The following is a 19,516-nucleotide window of genomic DNA, read 5'->3' as shown; positions in this document are numbered from 1 at the left end:
CACTGGGACGCCTTTGTTTCTGAGGCCGGTTGCCCTCTGCATCCAAATGGGTCGCTTGCTCACCCGCTCCTTCGCGAGGGGACAGCGCCCCTCGGCGATGTGTGCCTGATACCTGGGGACCCTACCAGGGCGGATAGAAGTGCTCCGAGGCCTCTAGCCTGGGCACCTGCGCGGGCCCGAGGAGGGTCCCTCTGCCCGCTGCCCCAAGTCTCGCGGTGCTACGGCTCGGACCCCGGAGCCGCGGGCCCGGCACCCCAGCCGCACCACAAAGGCTGAACCCGGAGGAGGCCGGGGAAGGGAGGAGCGCGGGTGCGCGCAGACGAACGGGGAGCGCGCGGGGCGCGGGGAGCAGCGCGGGCAGGAGCGCGGGGCGCTCTCAGAGCGCGGGAGCGCGGGGAGCACCGCCCGCACCTTCCTTTGTGTGGCGCGGCCGCGGCGGCGCTGGCTCGCGCCGGGTCCCCATCCCCGCCCCCGCCCCCGCCCCCGCCCGGAGCTCCGGTCCCTTCCCGGCAAGATGGCAACCCCGGCCGCCGTCAACCCTCCGGGTGAGTAGCGGCCGAGCCTCTGGCCGAGCCTGAGACGCGCAGCCCGGGGGTGGGGAGTGGCTGCTGCCCGGCAGCATCAGCACCGGCCGTGGCATCCTCATTCTCGAACGGTGCTCAACCTGGTCCTGACGGCGCCCGCCGCTGCTGCGTGTGACTAGATGCTCGCCCGCAGGCTCCAGAGCCACAGGGGCCAGCGGATGCCAGGTGTCGCGCTGTGTGAGAGAAAAGTTTGAAGCGGGGATTCAACAGGGCAGAACTCCTGGGACTCTTTCGCCTATCGGCCCCGCCTCCCCCGCGCTGGTCTTTGGCGGGGTTTACACCTGGTCACTGTATATCCCAGTCCTTTCAGGACAGGAAAAGCCTAACTGGTAATAATGGCCTGGAGCAGCCCTGTCCCTTTCCGGTTGTCTGATGTCTCTGAAGGTACAGCCTGTGACCCTTGGACTTATGCCGTCAAATTAGAAAAAAATGGAAGGAGTTCAGGAATGAGTGGGAGTGTTAGGCTCCTGTTGAAATGTGGCGGGGGAGCCCTATTGTCGTTGGCAAAGTTCCCTGTGGTATCATGCAAGGCTGCGAGGATAGACATGTGACTGCCTTCCCGATCCCAAGTTTTAGGTTTTGTGCTGTATGCTGTGGTTCTGGAGAATCACAGGTCCCTGTAGATTGACGCAGGGACCGTCAAATAGCTCAGACCCCAGGAAAGCTCAGTGGAAGAGGAATTGTGTTGGAGTGCGGACCCAGATCAGGTGGGGTGAACTACCAGAGTGCTTATGAAAGAATGGCTTCAAAGTAAGTTATGAGTGGAAGATCCCCTCCATCCATGTTGGTCAGGGAAGGTTGGGGGACCCTGGACACTTTACCCGGAACTTGCAGAAGATTCAGTTTGAAAGTGCAGATACACAGGCTGAGAGGCATTGCAGGCATCAATCATGAAGTCATGATGGGCATGCTCTAAGCATGCACTGGAAGCCAGTGAGTGAGGTGTGAGAAGGGAAAGAGGGACCTGGCATTGAGTTGCATGGATGTGGCCAGGTTCAAAGGGCATTGAAAGGCATGGACTGTGGCTTCCTCTCCCCATATTAAGAGAGGGTCTTAAGTGGTACTGAACAGAGGAGCCACATGATCACTGCTTTCCTGTAAGGTTGATGTGTCAGCTGTGCTGAGGTAACACAGAAGTAGAACTTCTGCTGAGTTCACAGAAGAACTAGAAGCAGGGACTGCATTGAGAAGAGGCAGGCACTGGAGGTCAGACTTAGCTGTCCTGGCCTGAACAGAGGAGAAGGAAAATACCCGGAGGTAGACAAAGTCTGGGATCTGGCCTTCGTTAGATATGGGGCAAAGACAAATGAGAAAGGCCAGAATAGACAGAGGCAGGTGCCTGTGGGGACAAGGAGGTGAGGAACCTTTCTAATTCCGGGGAAGGAGGCTCATTCCCTGTAACAGGCGGTCCTAGAAGAGCTGACATGGAGTCTCTGTCTGGAACACTGAGTGGGGTAGATGACTGGCTTGGAAACACGGCTGTGCCATTTTGTTTACCACTAAGTACTTTCAACCTATTCTGATACTTAGAAATCAATAGAAAATCAATACATTAAACTGTAATGAGGTTAGAGAAAGCAAAGGAAAATAATGAAGATGGTTGAGTCCAGAATCTATTGGGGAAAAGCACAAGCTCTTAGGTGACTTATATAACTCATCTACCATTACATCACCATTGGGAAACACTTTGTCCATTACATTGTTCTCTACGCTGTATAGACCTTGGGACTTGGAAGGAGTGCTGTTAGTCACCACTTGGCCAACTTAATATGTTGTGATATCCAGATCGTTCCTCAGTCAAAAATACCAGAGATTCTGAGCATTGTGAGAATCTCTCAAGGAAAATTTTTTGCAGTGATTAACTATTCTATCATCCACTATCATTTTTTAACTGGTCCTCTATGACGGCTTTTTGGTCTGTGGGATGTCTTAGTCTTGTTCCGTGTGGGCGTTTAGCTTCCTTGGTGCAGAAGGGCTCGTCACAAGGGTTAAGCATGTGAACCAAAAAGAGATATTTCAGATTGTGTGAGAAATTTGCACTGCTCACTCCCTTGAGCAGAAGTCATGTGATAGTTCTTTGGGTTTTTCTTCCTACCTCCACCCACCCCCTGGATTTTACTTTGCCTAGAATGAGTGTTTGGTAAACACAGCTAGATGGACTGAGAAGCAGGATGGTTGGTTTCTAAAGCTGATGTGTACTCAGAATACCATGGCCTCCTCCCACACCAATCAGCTGACCCGTGAACTCCTGCTGAACACTTATTTACAAAGACACTGTCATGTGGTACAGGAGCAGCATCCTGGGACCTCAGGAATGGTGGACGAAGCTGAGTCTTTTCATCTGTCTCTCCATTGCTTCAAACCCTTACTCTGGTTCTTCTAGGTCTTCTGCTTGAGATTTCGGTTAGCATCCTACCCGTTACATTATGGGAACAGAGGTCTTTGGAGGAAGGGGATGGCTCTCAGGTATTTCCTTAGCTCTTGACATCTTACAACTTCTAAGTCTTCACACTGACCCCCTGCTGTTTCATTGGCTGAATTTTCTCTGTTGTTTCTCATCGTGGATGATAGATTCATCCCCTGGAATAGAGAAGGGAGTTTTAGGGCTGCGTGTGTGTGTGTGTGTGTGTGTGTGTGTGTGCGCACGCGCGCATGTGTGTGTGCGTGTGTGTGTGGGGGGGGGTGATATTTTACCATGTTAGATGGTATTTGAACATTTCTGATTTTTATGAAGTTATTTAGGTTTGAATTAGCCACATGCAACTGAGGTGTTTGCTCCTGATAAGGCGCAGTCTGAAAGGAGCTAGTGTCATGAGTCCTTTGTAACTTCAGTGCACAGAAGTCAGTACCACACTCTCTCAGAACAGTCTTTGGCATTGCACATTCTCTGAAGTGAGTTTGTCAGAGTACCTAATGAGACCTGTGATGATTAATCTCTGCTCTTGACGGAGTGAGAACCATCTAGGAAACACTCCTCTGAGCATATCTGTGAAGGTGTATCGGAAAGGCTTGGCTGAGGAGTGAAGACCCACCCTCAAGGTGGGCAATACTATCCTATGGGCAGGGGTCCTGAACTCAATAAAAAGGAGGAGTGAGCTGAGTACCAGCTTTCATTGCTCTCGGCTTCCTGACTGAAGATGCGACATGACCAGCTGCTTCAACATGACCCCATATCTTCCCCATCATAATGAACTGTATCTTTTAAAAGTTACTTTCATCAAAGCAAGAAAGGGGACTAATAAGCTTGTGCACATTAAAGGATTTCCAAGGTATGTTTTAAAGAGATTTGGAATTCTACTACCCCCCCCCCCCCAGTTAGGTATTATATCCCCTCTAGTTCCTGGTCTTTTTGTTATTGATTACAGAGAATGGGAAGGTTGCCTGGACAGGTTACAGTAGGTGAGAGGGTGTTTGGCACAGTTCGGCATTCTATTAAATATCTTTTGTTTGTCAAACCTTCTTGAGGGTGCAGAGTAATGAGAAGATGAGGAAGAATGACCCGTGACCCCAGGGAGTTCATAGTCTCAGAGCAGAGAGGAGATATATAAATTAACTAACTTTGTTTTTTAATAGGGGAAATAATGGGATTAGGAAGATGGTTCAATGGGTAAGAGTGTGCTTGATGTGCAAACATGAACATCTAAGTTCAAATGCACACATGGAAAAAACATGTTGGTGGGAGGTTAGGAAGGGTACAAGAAGGGACATTTCTGGGGCTTGCTGGCGGCTAACTGAGCTTCAGATTTAGTGAGAGGTTCTGCCTCAAGAGAATAGGTAGAGAGTGATAGCACAGGACACTTGAAATCCTCCTCTAACCTCAATGAGCATGAATGGATATGCACATGAATATGCACTTGAACATACAACACAAACATGTGTGTACACATGTGCATACACATATATACAAATTAAAAACCACAGTAGATTATATGCATATACATATATATATGTATATATGTATACACATACACACATATACATATTTTCTAGAAACCAAGCTTTGCAGAGGAACACATTAACTTACAATGAATTTTAGAAGGGTCATTTGAACTGATGTTGGAGGGTAGGGGTATTTGTGAATGTATTTGTGAATGTATGTAGACTCTTAAACCATTGTCTCCTCAGTGCTCTTGGGAATCCTGTCGGGCACAGGAGAATATGCAGTGGATTTAGATCTTTTGACAAGTGCATACTGTGCTTGCAAACTGTCCTCCCTCAGGTAAAGTTGGAACACCAAAATAGCTGTGCTGGTCAAATATGTCAATGTGATGAAAAAATGATACCCTGAGATAAACAACTGATGAACCTGATTTAGATGGAAGGTTTAGCTAAAGCTTTGAGAAATCAGTGAAGGTCTGTATGAGGAAGTGACCTTTAAAAGATGCTCTGAAGAATGAAGAGCCTGAAGAAGAGCACTCCTACCTCCTGCCCTGACATGGACAGGCTCCTGTGTAGACCCTGTGGTGAGGAAAAACTTGATAGACTGGAACAACCAGAAAGGGCAGTGTTGCCAAGCAGTGATGAGCAAGGACAGAGAGATAGCATGAGACTCTGGAGGAGTGTGAAAAGGCAGGCTCACAGAAGGCCATGGATCTTGGGTTCAGGTTCCAATTTGATTCTAAAGGTAGTACAAAGCTTTTGAAGAGCATTGAGCAGAGAAGAGGTATGGTACCAGTACATACATTCAGGTGTTGGATCTTGGAAGCTGTGGGATATCAGATGGAAGTCTTCTGTGAGAAGTGCAGGCTGGGATAAGATACACACACACACACACACACACACACACACACACACACACACACACATATGTGGCAGGGACATTGTCCTGAACAACTCCAGGCAACTCCAGGGCCCTACTTACATCCTTGTCCTTCCTTGCAGTTGGGCAGGGTATGCCCCTCCTTGGGGCAGAGTCATCATGACTTAGGTAATGTGTTTGGGCTAAGTAAAAGATAAGGCCCAGGTTTCTGTCCTAGGAGCTGGGAGGATGGAGGTGCTGAGGAGAAACTAGGTACGAGTAGCCAATGGGCCATCCTGGAGGATTCAGGATGAGACATTTGGGTTGAGAAGATCAGTGGAGCTGTCAGAGATACTTAGCTATCTGGTCTGAAGACATAAAGAGACATAGGCAAACTAGCAAGGACCCAGAGGTGTTTCACAGGGTAAGAGGGGCCACACAACAGATTATTTGGGCTGAGTACTTAATTCCCAAGCAGGGCTTCTGGTCACTGCTTTGTTACATCTTTAGTGAGATGCAATGTGGTGCAAAGTCAAAGGTTCATCTTTCCCAGAACCACAGATTCATTCATTTCCATGTGTATATATGATCTAAAACCTTGCTACTGTGTGATGTAATCAAAGGGTGACAGTAGTTTAGAACCTCTAGAAGAGTATGCTGTGTGACAAGGCCATAAGGTTGCCAGAGCCATGCGTTCTTCCTCGGAGGGCACTGATATAAACTCATCAGGCTGGAAGACAGGTACTTCATGGGACAAATGGCATTTCCCATTTCTTGTCAAGATTCTTCTAGCAAGATGGCTGCTTCTGTGTCTGGGCCTCTCTTGAAGTGATGGATTGCTCATCTTTTCTCCCGTACTCCCCCCTTTTTTTCACAACTGGCCATTTTCCTATTCCAGCTCTCCACCTACCCCCAACCCCATGTGAACTCTACTCCCTTAAGGAAACCCAGGTGGACTCCTTTATCCAGGTAATGTGTTCATGCAGTAACTCCCTCCAAGGCATGGCTGGAATCGAATAGATTCGGTGGTTGGATGAAGGGTCTCATGTCCCTGGTCTGACTGGAAACCTGGGAAGGCAGGAAGTGCTCCTGTCCCTGTAACCACACAAACCCCCCTGTACCTATTTCCACTTGGTGAGGTGTTGTGAGCGAATTGACACTGAGGGATTGTCTTACAGTTTCACACGTGGTTTACCTGCCTTGAAGAAAGCTCCCACCCTGGATGAATGAGAGTCTGAGCTCTGTAGTTTATAGTGGACTTTTATGTCTGGTGATTTGATTTCAGTGTGCACAACCTACCAGGATAATCCCTAACCTAACCAGTTCCTTAAGACTTTATATAATAAGGCAAGAAGTCAGCCCACAAATACTTAAAATTCTCCCAAGAAGGCAGGAGGCCAGATGGAGAGGCTGGTGTTTGGTGTGCAAGGACCCTTGGTTCAACTCCACTGTAGTCTTCTTTGAAGATCCTCCTTGGACTTACTAGAACCGAGTAAGCAAAGTGGGACCAAGGAGAGGGTGTTCCTTCCAACATCAAATACTCAATGGGATTCTTTGAGATTCACTTTGCCCGTCAGAGCCTCTCAGCCTGGTGAGTAATTTTCTTGCCTGTTTTTGCCTAGACATTTGAATCACCCTAATTGTCACATGACTGAAGGGTGGCCAGGGAAGGTGCACGGTTGCCTGAGTAACAGATTGAGATGTGAATATATTAGCAACTGATGAAACACTAGACAGAAAGCATTCGTTTTGGCTGACAGTTTGAGAGGGCCTAATCTATCATGGCATAGAAGGCATGACTGAGGAGCATAAGGCGACTTGATCACATCTGGGCAGGACAGCCGAGGTGGAAAGTTGCTGCCCAGATAGTTTTCTCTTCATGGGAGGATGCCATCATTTCTTCATTCAATTATTCCTCTCTGAAAAGATCCTAACAGGCCACCCAAATGTGTACCTAAGTAATGCCGCAGGTGTTTTTAAATTTTAATTAAGTTAAGAAAATTTAATGTGCACGAGTTGTGAATGTAGGCATACCTGTGCTATGATGTGGTGTGGAAATCAGAGGACGACTCTGGAGATGGCTATCTCACTGCTCCTCATTGTGTTTTCCTAGGATTAAACTCAGGTCTCTAGAATTGCACAGCAAATGCCTTTACTCCCAGAGCCATCTTTAGCCTGTCTTACATGTTTCTTAAACCTATCAGCTTGATATAACTAGCCAACATCATGATTTTATTTCTGTATTTTAGGCAAACAACAGGCAGGCTAAAGTTAATATATGCTTCCAATATTTTATTCATAGTTATACAGAATATATTCTCTTACTCTTCTTGAACGTTCTTGTGTGGCAGATGGACACTTGAGCTTAGAGGTTGCAGGTGTGTACCTGTACTGTATCTCAAATGAGGGTATTTACATTGAGTAGAGACATTCTCACTTGTTCCTGGGTTGGGGGTGACACCAGTATCTGTGATACAGAGCAGGATGCTGACCAGCAAGCTCTAGGGCACAGGGTGATCACTGCTTCATGCTAAAGTATCCAGATTCACTTGCTTCTAGAGCTGTTAATAAGCTCTGACCTGTGGGGATAAACTTGTCCCAGGCCTCTGGAGAGTGACAACTGGAAAAGATACATAAGGTTCCATCAGGGTGTGTGGTGCATAAAGGGGCTGACTAGCAGGAAGGGTGTCTAAAGAACATGACAACCTTGAATGCAGAGAGATACCCCTCCTCTTTTTTGAGATTGGACTTTGCCATGTAGCCCAGGCTGTTCTTGAATTCTCATGCCTCTGCCTCCTGGGTGCTAGGATTACAGGTGTGTACCACCACAACTGGTTTAACATGACGCCTGTGAGATAGTTATGAAATTCATGGTGGAAGTTGATTTCAATGTGAAATAACCGAAGTGCAAGAAGTTTTTCTTATTTTTAGAATGGCATTGGTAATTCTATCGCATCAGCAATTTGAAATGAGGCATAGTCTGGAATCGTTTGCCATAATTTGATATGCTTGATGAATTCCAAGTCCCCCAAAGAATAAAATGAATGAATGTGATCAAGGATCACAGCTGTGCTCTCTTGATTTTTTTTAAAAATGCATTTCACACCAGAAAACTTCCAATTCTAGTCAACCAACCTCCCTGAACGCAGCCCTTCTTCCCGGGAGCAGAGGGCACTGTGCTGGGGAGCAGGGCCATGAAAGAAGCTGATGAAACAGGCTGGTAGTCTGTGGTGTGGACTTAGCTAGTCCCTACAGCAGGCCGCCTTGGGACAGGTTTATGCAAATTTATGCAAATGCACTTGTCAGTGGTGAGCAGAGGAGGATTATCCTGATTCTTTCCTGCAGGCATAGGAAGAAAGCTAAAGGAATGGCTTTGGGGTCCACAGCACTGTGGTGGCCAGAGAGCTTGCCTTTTCCTAATCAGTGCCTTCAAGGGCAGGTCTGCGTTTCCAGCTGCCTGCTGGGTCTGTGGGGTCCCACAAATTCCACAAAGCCTGTGTCTCCCCAGCTTACTCCTCCCCCTTGGCCCCCTGTGGCTGCTAATGGCACCACACACCATTCATTGGTCCAAGCCAGACATTAATTATTTTAATTGCCTATCCACCTAATTAAACAAATATTAATTGAATGCCAACTGTGTGTACTCCAGTGGTGTGCAAACCCAGACATGGCTTCTGCTTTCCCTGAATTTTGCTGGTGAGTCAGCCATTTATAAAATGGTGGCAAGCACAGGACATCATTTTTAAAAAGGTATGGTTAGAGAAGAGGGTCTTTGTTTTCTAATGCAGCAGGAAGTCATTGAAGTAAGTACAGCAGGAGTGAGTGATACCCAAGGGTCCCTGTGAAAAGATCTCTGTGGCAGCTGAGTGAAGACCATGCATAGGGAAGCTAGGTGACGAGATCTGTTGGTGGCCCCTTTAGCAGGTCAGACCCAGATGATGGCAAAAGGTGATGGTGGAGCCTCCAGATATTTGGGAGGAAACTAGTATAGCCAATAAAAGAACTGATGGCAAGGAGACATGGCACAGCAAGCTTGTGGTTCAGCTGCTAGGTGAGTTAGCATCATTCCCCTCTATACACACTGTATAGGGTGTTAAGGGATTCTTGGAGGCTTGGAAGAGATCATGAATTTGGTCTCAGACATGAGACTTAGGTATCTTGAGTTCAGAGGTGGATTTACCAGGAACCTGAGTTGTTTCATTCTATGCCCACCCCACCTTCCTTGCAAGCAGGACTTTCCCCTTTTTCTTCTTTCCTGTTTTATTTTTCCCTGCCCTCTCATCTTCAATTCCTGCTACATAATTGGTACCTAGTAAATGCTTACTGGATGAAAGAAACCTTCCAATTCCCTAAATTCTAATTTATGTGGTGGATATGTCTACTCCAGGGGATTTTGATTTGGATAACTTCACTCCCGGAGTACCACAGACAAGTTTCAGGATGACACAAAGAGCCTTGGCCGGATGCTCACATCTCCCTCCGGTCGCTGGCATTGATAGTTTAAAAGTTTCTGCCTGGTCTGAAAAAAAAAACAGCAGGCAGGACTCAATCTCTTCACTTACTTGCTTATCCCTGCCCCCTTTTATTAAAAATAGGTTCTTTTCTCACACAATATGTCCTGATTACAGTTTCTCTTCCCTCTACTCCTTCCATTTCTTCCCCATCTCCCCTCTCCTCTGGTTTTACTCTCTTTCTGTCACTCATTGAAACATTAGATAACAACCAAACTTGACAGATAAAAGAAAAACTCACATCACATCATTGTTGGACAAGGCAACCCCTAAGAAAGAAGAGAGCCTCAAGAGAAGTCACAAAAACCAGAGAACTACTCATTCACACATTCAGGGGTCCAATAAAAATATTAAACTGAAAGCTGTAGTAAATTCAGAGAGGAGTCTGCCGTGCTTGCTGCTTCAGCCTCTGTGAGTTCATAGGAGCCTCGCTCAGTTGATCTAAAGGGCCTTGCTCTCCTGGTGTCCTCCACCCCTTCTGCCTCACACTCTTCCCACCTCCTCTTCCTCAGCTTTCCCTGAACTCTGAGAGGATGGATTTGATGGAAACATCCCATTTAGAGCTATGTGTTCCAAGGTCTGTGTGTGTGTGTGTGTGTCTGTCTGTCTGTCTGTCTGTCTGTCTGTCTGTCTGTCTCTGCATAATGTCTGGCTCTGAGTCTTTGTATGTTTTTACCATCTGCTGCGGTAGGAAGCTTCTCTGATGGTGGCTGAGTATGGCACTGATCTACAGCAGAGTGTCATTAACAGTCAGTTTATTGTTTCTTTCTGTTTTTTTTTTTTTTTTTTTTTTTTTTTTTTTTGAGAGGTAGCGTTTGGTATTACCCTAGTTCTCTGAAATACCTAGTCTTGGGTAGGGGTTCCATCATAGAGAATGGGCCTTAAGTCAAATTAGACATTGGCTGGTTATGCCCACAAGCTTTGTGCCACAATTGCCATAGCATGTTTTTGCAGATAGGACAGATTGTAGATCAAAAGTTTTGTGGTTGGGTGGGTGTTTACTTTTACCTTTTGGTAACTTGCAGAGCACCTTCCCATACCAAAGACACTAGAATGTAGAGGTTCTCTGTAGGGACCGGCTTGCCCTCTCCGTGTTCAATGAGTTGTGTGTATGCTGTCTTCAGCAGCAGGGCCTCGCTGTCCATTTGTGCAGAGCAATTTATTATCTTGGCAACAGCCTGAGTTTGAGGATTTCCATGAGTCCCTTTCCACCAAAAACTCATTTGGATATAACCCAGTCCTGGTACTGGAAGCTTCATTTGGTGACAGGAGATGGCCAGTTGGACTTCATATCCCTCTTTATATAAAGAATTTTGATTGCCTTCACAAATATTTTAGGAAGTTTCCACTGTACTAGGTTTCTGTACCCCCCGCCCGATGCCTGTCAATTCTATATGTCTTTCCCCACATGCCGCCTCTCAACCCCCTCCCCACCTGCTCCTATCCCCACCCCCAGTCTACCTGTAAAGTAATTCTATTCACTCCTCCCAGAGACATTCCTGTGTGCCGTTTAGTCCCTTCCTCTGTGCCTAACCTCTCTGGGTCTATGGATTGTAGCTGGGTTGTCACTGACTTAACAGCTAATATCTGCCCATATAGGAGAACACAAACTATATTTATCTGTCTAGGCTTGGGTTACCTCACTCAGGCTAATTGTTTTCTAGTTCCATAGGATGCACTTTCTAACTCTGAGAGCTTCAGTGTTTCTTAAGGATGGTATTCCCTCTTGCCCTCATCAGTGGCCTCACTGAGGAGTTTGTCATTAATCTAATAGCACTATCTTGTCTGTGGTCTGTTTTCATATTTTTCCAGTTGGTCCTCATCACACAAAACTTATTTTCTGATTCTGAGTTTAATCTGGGATTAGAAAACCCATTAAGTTATTATGTCTACTTTTATTCTGCAATATTTCTCAGCTTATTTTAATTTTGTCTTTTATAACTTAAAACTCTGTCAAACAATTATTTTGAGGAATGTCTCTCAATTGATTCTGCCTCACAATTACAATGGGGTCGTGCTTTCTTATCTATCTATCTATCTATCTATCTATCATCTATCTACTTCCTTTTTGTTTTTTTATTAGATATTTATTTACATGTCATATGATATCTCATCTATCTATTTCTAAAATCTTTCTTCAAATTGTATTATAAGTAGGAACATCACATAACTCACATACGCTTGCTGTTCTTTCGTGAGGTTACTTTTGATAGTTGATATTAAAAACAAGTCTTTGAGTTGTCTATATCAAGTTTACACTGTACCTGGCTAAGTGAGGAAAGGTGACCTCTTTTGAGTTCTGCTCACCAGCGTAAGTGTACCCAGAGCAGAAATAAGTCTCAGGGTTTTTAACCTAAGGGCTTCGGGGTTGACATTTTCCTAAACTGACTATCAACTTCATTTGATAAACAGAATAATTATAAGTTAACTATGCTAAGATTACCATATCTTTAGTAAAGCCAGCAGGCAACTGAAGTGTTTAATTACCAACTCCCCTGACATACTCATTGAAAGGCTTTTCAGGTAAGCTGTGTGTGCAGTGCCTGAATGCTCTTTGATTAACAGTGGGACCTACAGTCGAGCAGTAATTATTCTGCTGTCCCACTCTTAGGTGCTAGTGCACATCCATATTTAGATGCATATTTGTGTTTATTTTGGAAACTTAATTTTCTGCTTCCTTTAATTTCTTCTTAGAAGCAAGTTTATACTTTCCTCTGCTTCATAAAAAAAAATAAATAAATTTTGGGTCTTGAGAGATGATTTAGCCATAAGAACACCGGCTGCTCATCCAGAGTACCTGGATTTGATTCCCTTCATCCATCCACCTGGTAGCTCACAACTTCCAGTTTCCTGTAACTCAAGTCCCAGGGTATCCAATGACCTCTTCTTCCAATGCCTCTGCAGATTCTAGGCATGCAAATGGTACACAGATATGCATATAGACAAAATACCCGTACATATAAAATAAAAACAATAAAATTTAGGAATCATATTTGGGGATATAGTTTGCCTCTAGAAATTTGCCAGTCTTCCCATTCTTTGAACTTCATCCTAACTCTCTTCTTTCTCCTTTTCTCACCTCTCCTGTCCTCTCTTCTCCTTCCTTTTACCAAGCCACACCCAGCTGTAGTTGTTTCTTACAAGCTAAAGCCTGTGTGTTGAAGGCTTGGTTACCAGACTGTGGAGTCTTCAGCAGCTGGAGGGAGGCCACTGGGGGTATGTGCTGGTGCAATTTTGGATAATCCAGCCCCTGCTTCATGTCTGCCATGAAGGGAGTGGTTCTGCTTTACTACGTACTTCCTGTCCTGACATTCTGCATTGCCCTGAGCCCTGTACCAACGGATATCTCAGATATCTCTCAGAAGGACTACAGGGTCTGATTTTCCAGTGTTGGGTTGTTTCTCCCAACACCATCACAGTGGTGTGGCACATGACATCATGCTTGGAACAAAAGTGCCAGATGCTCTGTTAAAGACAGGGTCTCCCTGGTAACACAGATGGCCCACTTCTGAGGTTCTGAGTCAATGTAGTAGGGCTGAGAGTAGCATGAGATTTGCCTTTCTGATGTGTTTCCATGTGTTACTGGTGCTAGTGATAACCCAGGAAGCACACTTCAGGTCCACACAGAGAAGGACCACCACTAAGCCAGTGTTGTGATCCTAGCCAGTGGATCACTCCTTTGATTCATAACTTTGTGTCCATGAGCTCAGTGGCTTCTGTGGTGGTCAGGTATAGTAGCAACAGGCAACAGGAGATGCTGGTAAGGATGTGGAGAAATAATAACACTCCTCCTTCTCCATTGTTGGTGGGATTGCAAGCTGGAATCTGGTGGTTCCTCAGAAAATTGGAAATAGCTCTACCTGAAGACCCAGCTATACCACTCCTGGGTATATACTCAAAAGATGCTCCAACATATAACAAGGATACTTGCTCCACTATGCTCATAGCAGCCTTATTTATAATAGCCAGAAACTGCAAACAACCCAAGTGTCCCTCAACGGAAGAATGGATGCAGAAAATGTGGTACATTTACACAATGGAATACTACTCAGCTATTAAAAGTGACAACATCACAAACTTCGTAGGCAAATGGATGGAACTAGAAAATATCATCCTGAGTGAGGTAACCCAGACCCAAAAGAACATCCAGGTTATGTACTCACTGATATGCGGATATTAGCCCCAAAGCTCAGAATACCCACGATAAAACTCCAAGACCATATGAAGCTTAAGAAGAAGAAAGGCCATAGTGTGAATGCTTCAAACCTACTTAGAAGGGGGAACAAACTAATCATGGGAGGCAGAGGGAGGGATAGATTTGGGTAGAAGAGGGGAGGGGAAGGGAAAAGGGGGGGGCAGGACCAGATATGGGAAGAGACAGGAGAGAAGTCTAGAGGGCCAGGAGAATAAATAGAAATAAGTAGCAGTGGAGGGTGGGGAACTTGAGGAACCCTAGAAAGTCCCAGAGGCCAGGGATTTAAGAGGATCCTAGGACTCAATGGGGTTGGGATTAGCTAAAATGCTCAACAGCAGGGAGATAGAACCTGAAGACGCTACCTCCAGTAGATAGACATGTCCCCCAGTGGAGGGATGGGGCCACCCATCAATCTAAAAAATTTTAACCGAGAATTGTCCCTGTCTAAAGGAAATGCAGGGACAAAAATGGAGCAGAAGCTGAAGGACAGGCCATCCAGAGACCGCCTCACCATGTGACCAATTCTGTCTGCAGACACCAAACCCCGACACTATTGCTAATGACAAGATGTGCTTGCAGACAGGAGCCTGGTATGGCTGTCCTCTGAGAGGCTCCTCTAGCACCTAACTAAGACAGATGCAAATACTCACAGCCAACCATTGGACTGAGCCCTGGACCCCAATGGAAGAATTAGGGGAAGGACTGAAGGAGTGAAAGGGGATTGCAACCTTGTAGGAAGAAAAACAGTATCGATTAACTGGACCCCTCAGAGCTCCCAAGGACTAAACCACCAACCAGAGAGTGTACAAGAGCCGGTCCATGGCTCCAGCTACATAGGTAGCAGAGGATTGCCTTATCTGGCATCAGTGGGAGGGAGGTGCTTTATCCTGTGGAAGCTTTATCCTGTGGCCAGGAGAAGGGTGGATGCTGGAGGGGTGAAGTGGGAGTGGGTGGGTAGGTGGGGGAGCACCATCTCAGAGGCAAAGGGGAGGGGAATAGGGTTGGGGGTTCGTGGAGGGGAGACTGGGAAGGGGGATAGCATTTGAAATATAAACAAATAAATGGATTTATTTTTTAAAAAGAAAAGGTAAAGAAAGGAGCTTAGATGTGGGATCTGATTGCTGCATCCTAAGTATACCTTCCTGCCACTGTCATGCTAGCTTCCCTAGACAAGGCAAGAGCAGAAGGGAAATGACAATTAACAAGTGAGCTGTGCTGAGTAGTCATGGGCAGAGGTGTTAGCCATGCTCTTGTTCTCAGGGCTGGCCTTGTCTGTAGCTTAGTATGCGTGGATCCTTCCTGTGGTCATAGTACCTCCTCCACTTGAGCTTCCATTTCCTCATCTCTAACCTGAAGACTGGGTTACAAAAGCAAGCAACTCTGATGTGCAAGTCACAGAAAACTCTGGGAGAAAGACTGAAGAGTTAAGGTCTTGATTCCCAGGGAATCTGAGTGTGTTTGGAGAGGCAAGCATGGATGATCTGTGTTTGTAAGCATGGCAGGTCTGGATGGCAAGGGTGCTTTGCTGAAGTCCAGTGTTCTTAGAATGAGAGGCCAAGGAAAAAGAGCCTGGGGTTGCTATTGAGTGTTTATGTGGGAACAGCCTGGAATGACAGGAGATTGGCAGCAGATAGCTAAAACACCTCTCCTTACCCCATTCCCACCTCCTATCCATCTATCCCTGAGTCTCTTCCCCTTTTGTCATCTTACACCATGGACCATTTTTGGATCTCTCTTTGAGTTCTTCCATCATACTCTGTTCTTGGTTAAAAAATGTTCTTAGAAACATTTGATTATACATTACCAACATACAGAGTATGTGTTTATATTTATACCAATAAAAATGACAGTCTGTTGTCCTTGTGGTGTCAACTAGATATGCTGGAGATAACAAAACCATTTCTGGGATAGACTTCCATTTCTGGCTCTTGGGGTAAGTAACTTAATCTTTCTGGATTTTGTTTTCTATGTCCGTATTGTAATAGAGAGAGGGAAAAAAATAGTATCCATCTTCCTGGTAAAGAATCCACATGTTGGGGCTGGCGAGATGGCTCAGCGGGTAAGAGCACTGACTGCTCTTCCAAAGGTCGTGAGTTCGGATCCCAGCAACCACATGGTGGCCCAAAATCACCCGTAATGAGATTGGACGCCCTCTTCTGGTGCGCCTGAAGACAGCTGCAGTAAATTACCCCAGAGCGATAGAGCCAGAGCAAGCAGGGCTGACAGAGGTCCTGAGATCAACAGCAGCCACACACACGATGGCTCACAGTCATCTGTACAGCTACAGTGTATACGCATAAAATAAAAATAAATCTAAAAAAAAAAAAAACATGTTTAAAAAAAAAAAAGAATCCACATGTTGGAGGATTTTTATGACCACAAAGGTGATAAATGTATATAGGCCAGTGCCTGGCACTTAGCATGGATGAGCAATGCATGCTACCCTTTCTCAAGAGGAAATAGGAAATATCCAAGAGCATGGGGAGTGTATGGATTGTTTTCCAACTACAGATTATTAAACACCTAAAGAGGATGGATATAAAGAGAAGCACTCTGTGGTTAAGAATGCTCTCTACTCTTGCAGAACTCAGGTTCAGTTTCCAGCATCCACATGGTGTTCTCAAACATCTATAACTCCAGTTTCAGGGGATTGAATGCCCCCATCTGACCTCCTGGGAACCAGGCATATATGCAGGCAAAATACTTGTTTATTCACATAAAATAAAATGAATAAATCTAAAAATTTTTTTAAAGGAAGAAAAATATTCATTGAGCAGGTTGGTGTTCTGGTATCTGTGTATAGTTTTCCTTTTCACATTAAAATGGAATGAGTAACTTCCTTGGCCATGATCTGTCATTGGCATGGATGCATTCTATAGGTTGCCAAGCTAGGCATGCCTGTTTCTGGGGGATGCCACCTTTTCAGGAGTGGGCTTGGGTGGGTGGCCTACTGTGTGCTTTTGTGTTGGCTGCTTAGAGTGAGAGTCTTTTGTGGATTTTCTTTTTGAAGTGTCTTTAGTTGGCATTTTGGCACTATTCATAGTTCTGTGGATTTAGACTTATGACACAGCTTTCATCCACTATTTGACGTCATCATTTGCTGGCATCCATTTGAAATCACCTGGATCCTATGTCTGTCTCTTCTTCAGTTCACTTCTCATTTTGATGGATTGTGGATGTGCCTAAAAAGTTCTTGGCCTTTGCTTATCGAGGTTCTTTATTTTGCCCTTACCCTGGAGGAGTTGGTTGGTGTGCTGTGGAATACCAGATTTCAGACAGTGGTCATGCATGTTCAAAATACTTCTGTGTTGCCTTCTATCATTGGGTGATGCTGATGTAGATTAGGGGTTTTCTGGATTCTTTTCCCTCTAAGGTGACTCCCCTCACCAAGCGTCAGAACTCTTTAGTCTAGAATTTTTTCTTTGTCCTTGAGGTGTGCCCTTTCAATATAGAAAATGTGACTTTTAGTTTGAATAATTAAAAATAAATACCCCCCTTTTTGAAATTTTAGTATGTGGGATCCTGTTTGAGTGTCACCATCTATTTTTTCTCTCATTTTTCCTACCTTACTCCTTGATTACTTCTGGGGAATTTCATTTTATATTTATTTTATGACTTCCCATCCTTTCTGCCCAGGGACTGGGGCCAGCTCACTGGCATTTTGAATTAGAATTCCTTTCCTGTGGTTAATGGGGTTCAGGAGAGGAGAGATGAAGTCATGTGTTCATTCTGTTATTTTCAACGAGGGGAAAAGGTGACTTTGAAAAGAAGCACTTAGATAATTTTGTACTTTAAAAAGAGATTTATTAATTGGACAGAATGACAAAATTCAGTGGAGTCATTATGTACTAGTATTTGCATCTTAAAACAAGTGATTTGAATTAAACACAGAAGGGTCTGTCAAACCAAGGCAAACACAAGGAAAGGTGTTGGTCACAGTATTAAGTGAGTAAAAGTAAAATTAATATAAACGATATCCTGCAGCCCAAAGAAGGTCATTTTATCCTATTATTCATTGGTCTAGAACAATGTTGTACAGTTGGTGTGATGTCTGGTGAGAGGAGAATACAAACCACATCTAATTGCTTCATTTTTTTCTCCATCAAATTAAACCTACCAAACTCCTGGCTCTTTAGCATTCCATCTCCTCATTTGTTAAGGGAAGGTTAACATTTTCCTTAGGGTGATGCATGCCACCTTGAGTCTTTCATAGTTTAGAAAACTTAGAGACAAACCTTTGGCCTTTTTTGATAAAAGGCCAATTGTCTCTTAGTCCAAGTGGATTGTCAGGAAATTGTAACATTGAAAAATAAATGGACCTAGTAAACTAGTGGTGTGTTAAATAGCTACCATTAAACACAGACACATAGAGAATTGGTGATTTAGAAAGTATAGGGAAGGAAATTATAGGAGCTAAGTGTTGTAGCTCAGTTTGTAGTCATTGCCCCACATACACAAAGCTCTGTGTTTGATCCCCAGTTTCACATAAACTGGTGTGGTGGCACTCATTATAATCTGAGCACACTCAGGAAATACAGAGCCAGAAAAAAGTCAAGGTCATCTTACACTACCCTGAAATACACGAGACCCTGTCAAAAAAACAAATAAATAGAAAAAAAAAAAGAAATTACAGAGAATTCAGCACAGTGGCAGAGTGGGGAATTATGAAAATAATGCTTCAGGTAATTGCTGTGTTCTTGTGGCTTTGGCATTTAGTTTGTATGATGGTTAGAATAACATCAGTGAAGTATTGACTACAGGAGGTTAGCCTGTGGGTATGTCTGGGGGGGGTGGGCATTGTTGTTAGTTAGTTGATGTGAAAATACCCAGTCTTCGATGAGTGGCACCAATTTTAGGCATTGTCCCAAACTGTACGATGAAACCGAACAGCAAGCAAGCATACATTCATTTCTCCCTGTTTTTGATCATGGTTGTGATGTGACTAGCTGTTTGAAGTTTCTGTCTTGAATTCTTCACAGTGGGCTGAAATCAAGAACTGTAAATGGAAAGAACCCCCTTTGTATCTTCAGGACATTTTATCACAGTAGCAGAAATAAAACTAACACAGATCCAGAACTAAAATAAATCCTAAGCAAGATAAATAATGAAGACATCTGAACTACAATTAAATGTAAAAATACTAAACACAGAGAATATCTTGAGACATGTAGCAACAGTGATCACATTCATGGGGCAGGGTTAGACTAATGAGCCACTTCTTCGCAACAATAACGGGTGCTGAATGATAATCCCTGCTGAGGACCAAACCTTGGCCAGACCTCTACCACCACTGGCCTACATTCTCAACCCCTGTGTTTGGCTAATTTATATTTCAGGAATGAGAAGGAAATAATTTTTTTTCCAGAAAGTCAAAAGAACCATAGGCCTTTAAATGAGATTCTAAAGGTTCTACTTGAGAACATGAGCAGTGACCTCACTGGGAAGAACCATAGGCCTTTAAATGAGATTCTAAAGGTTCCACTCGAGA

At 44.7% G+C, this 19,516-nt stretch overlaps 1 protein-coding gene across 2 annotated transcripts in view; it reads left to right on the top strand.

Moving 5' to 3' along the window:
- Positions 1 to 207: 207 nt before the first annotated feature.
- Positions 208 to 19,516, top strand: part of Arnt2 (aryl hydrocarbon receptor nuclear translocator 2) — a 163,779-nt gene continuing 144,470 nt past the window's right edge. The window contains exon 1 of one of the 2 annotated variants that reach the window (XM_031387232.1): positions 208 to 545. In XM_031387232.1, the coding sequence (XP_031243092.1) occupies positions 515 to 545 (31 nt within the window). In that variant the 5' untranslated portion in view covers positions 208 to 514. The remainder of the gene's footprint in view (positions 546 to 19,516) is intronic. The other variant, XM_031387230.1, reaches the window with a different exon arrangement.

The sequence above is a fragment of the Mastomys coucha genome, unplaced genomic scaffold (assembly GCF_008632895.1).
Source record: "Mastomys coucha isolate ucsf_1 unplaced genomic scaffold, UCSF_Mcou_1 pScaffold21, whole genome shotgun sequence".
NCBI classification, from domain to species: Eukaryota; Metazoa; Chordata; class Mammalia; order Rodentia; family Muridae; genus Mastomys; species Mastomys coucha.
This window is presented reverse-complemented; position numbering and strand designations above follow the sequence as displayed.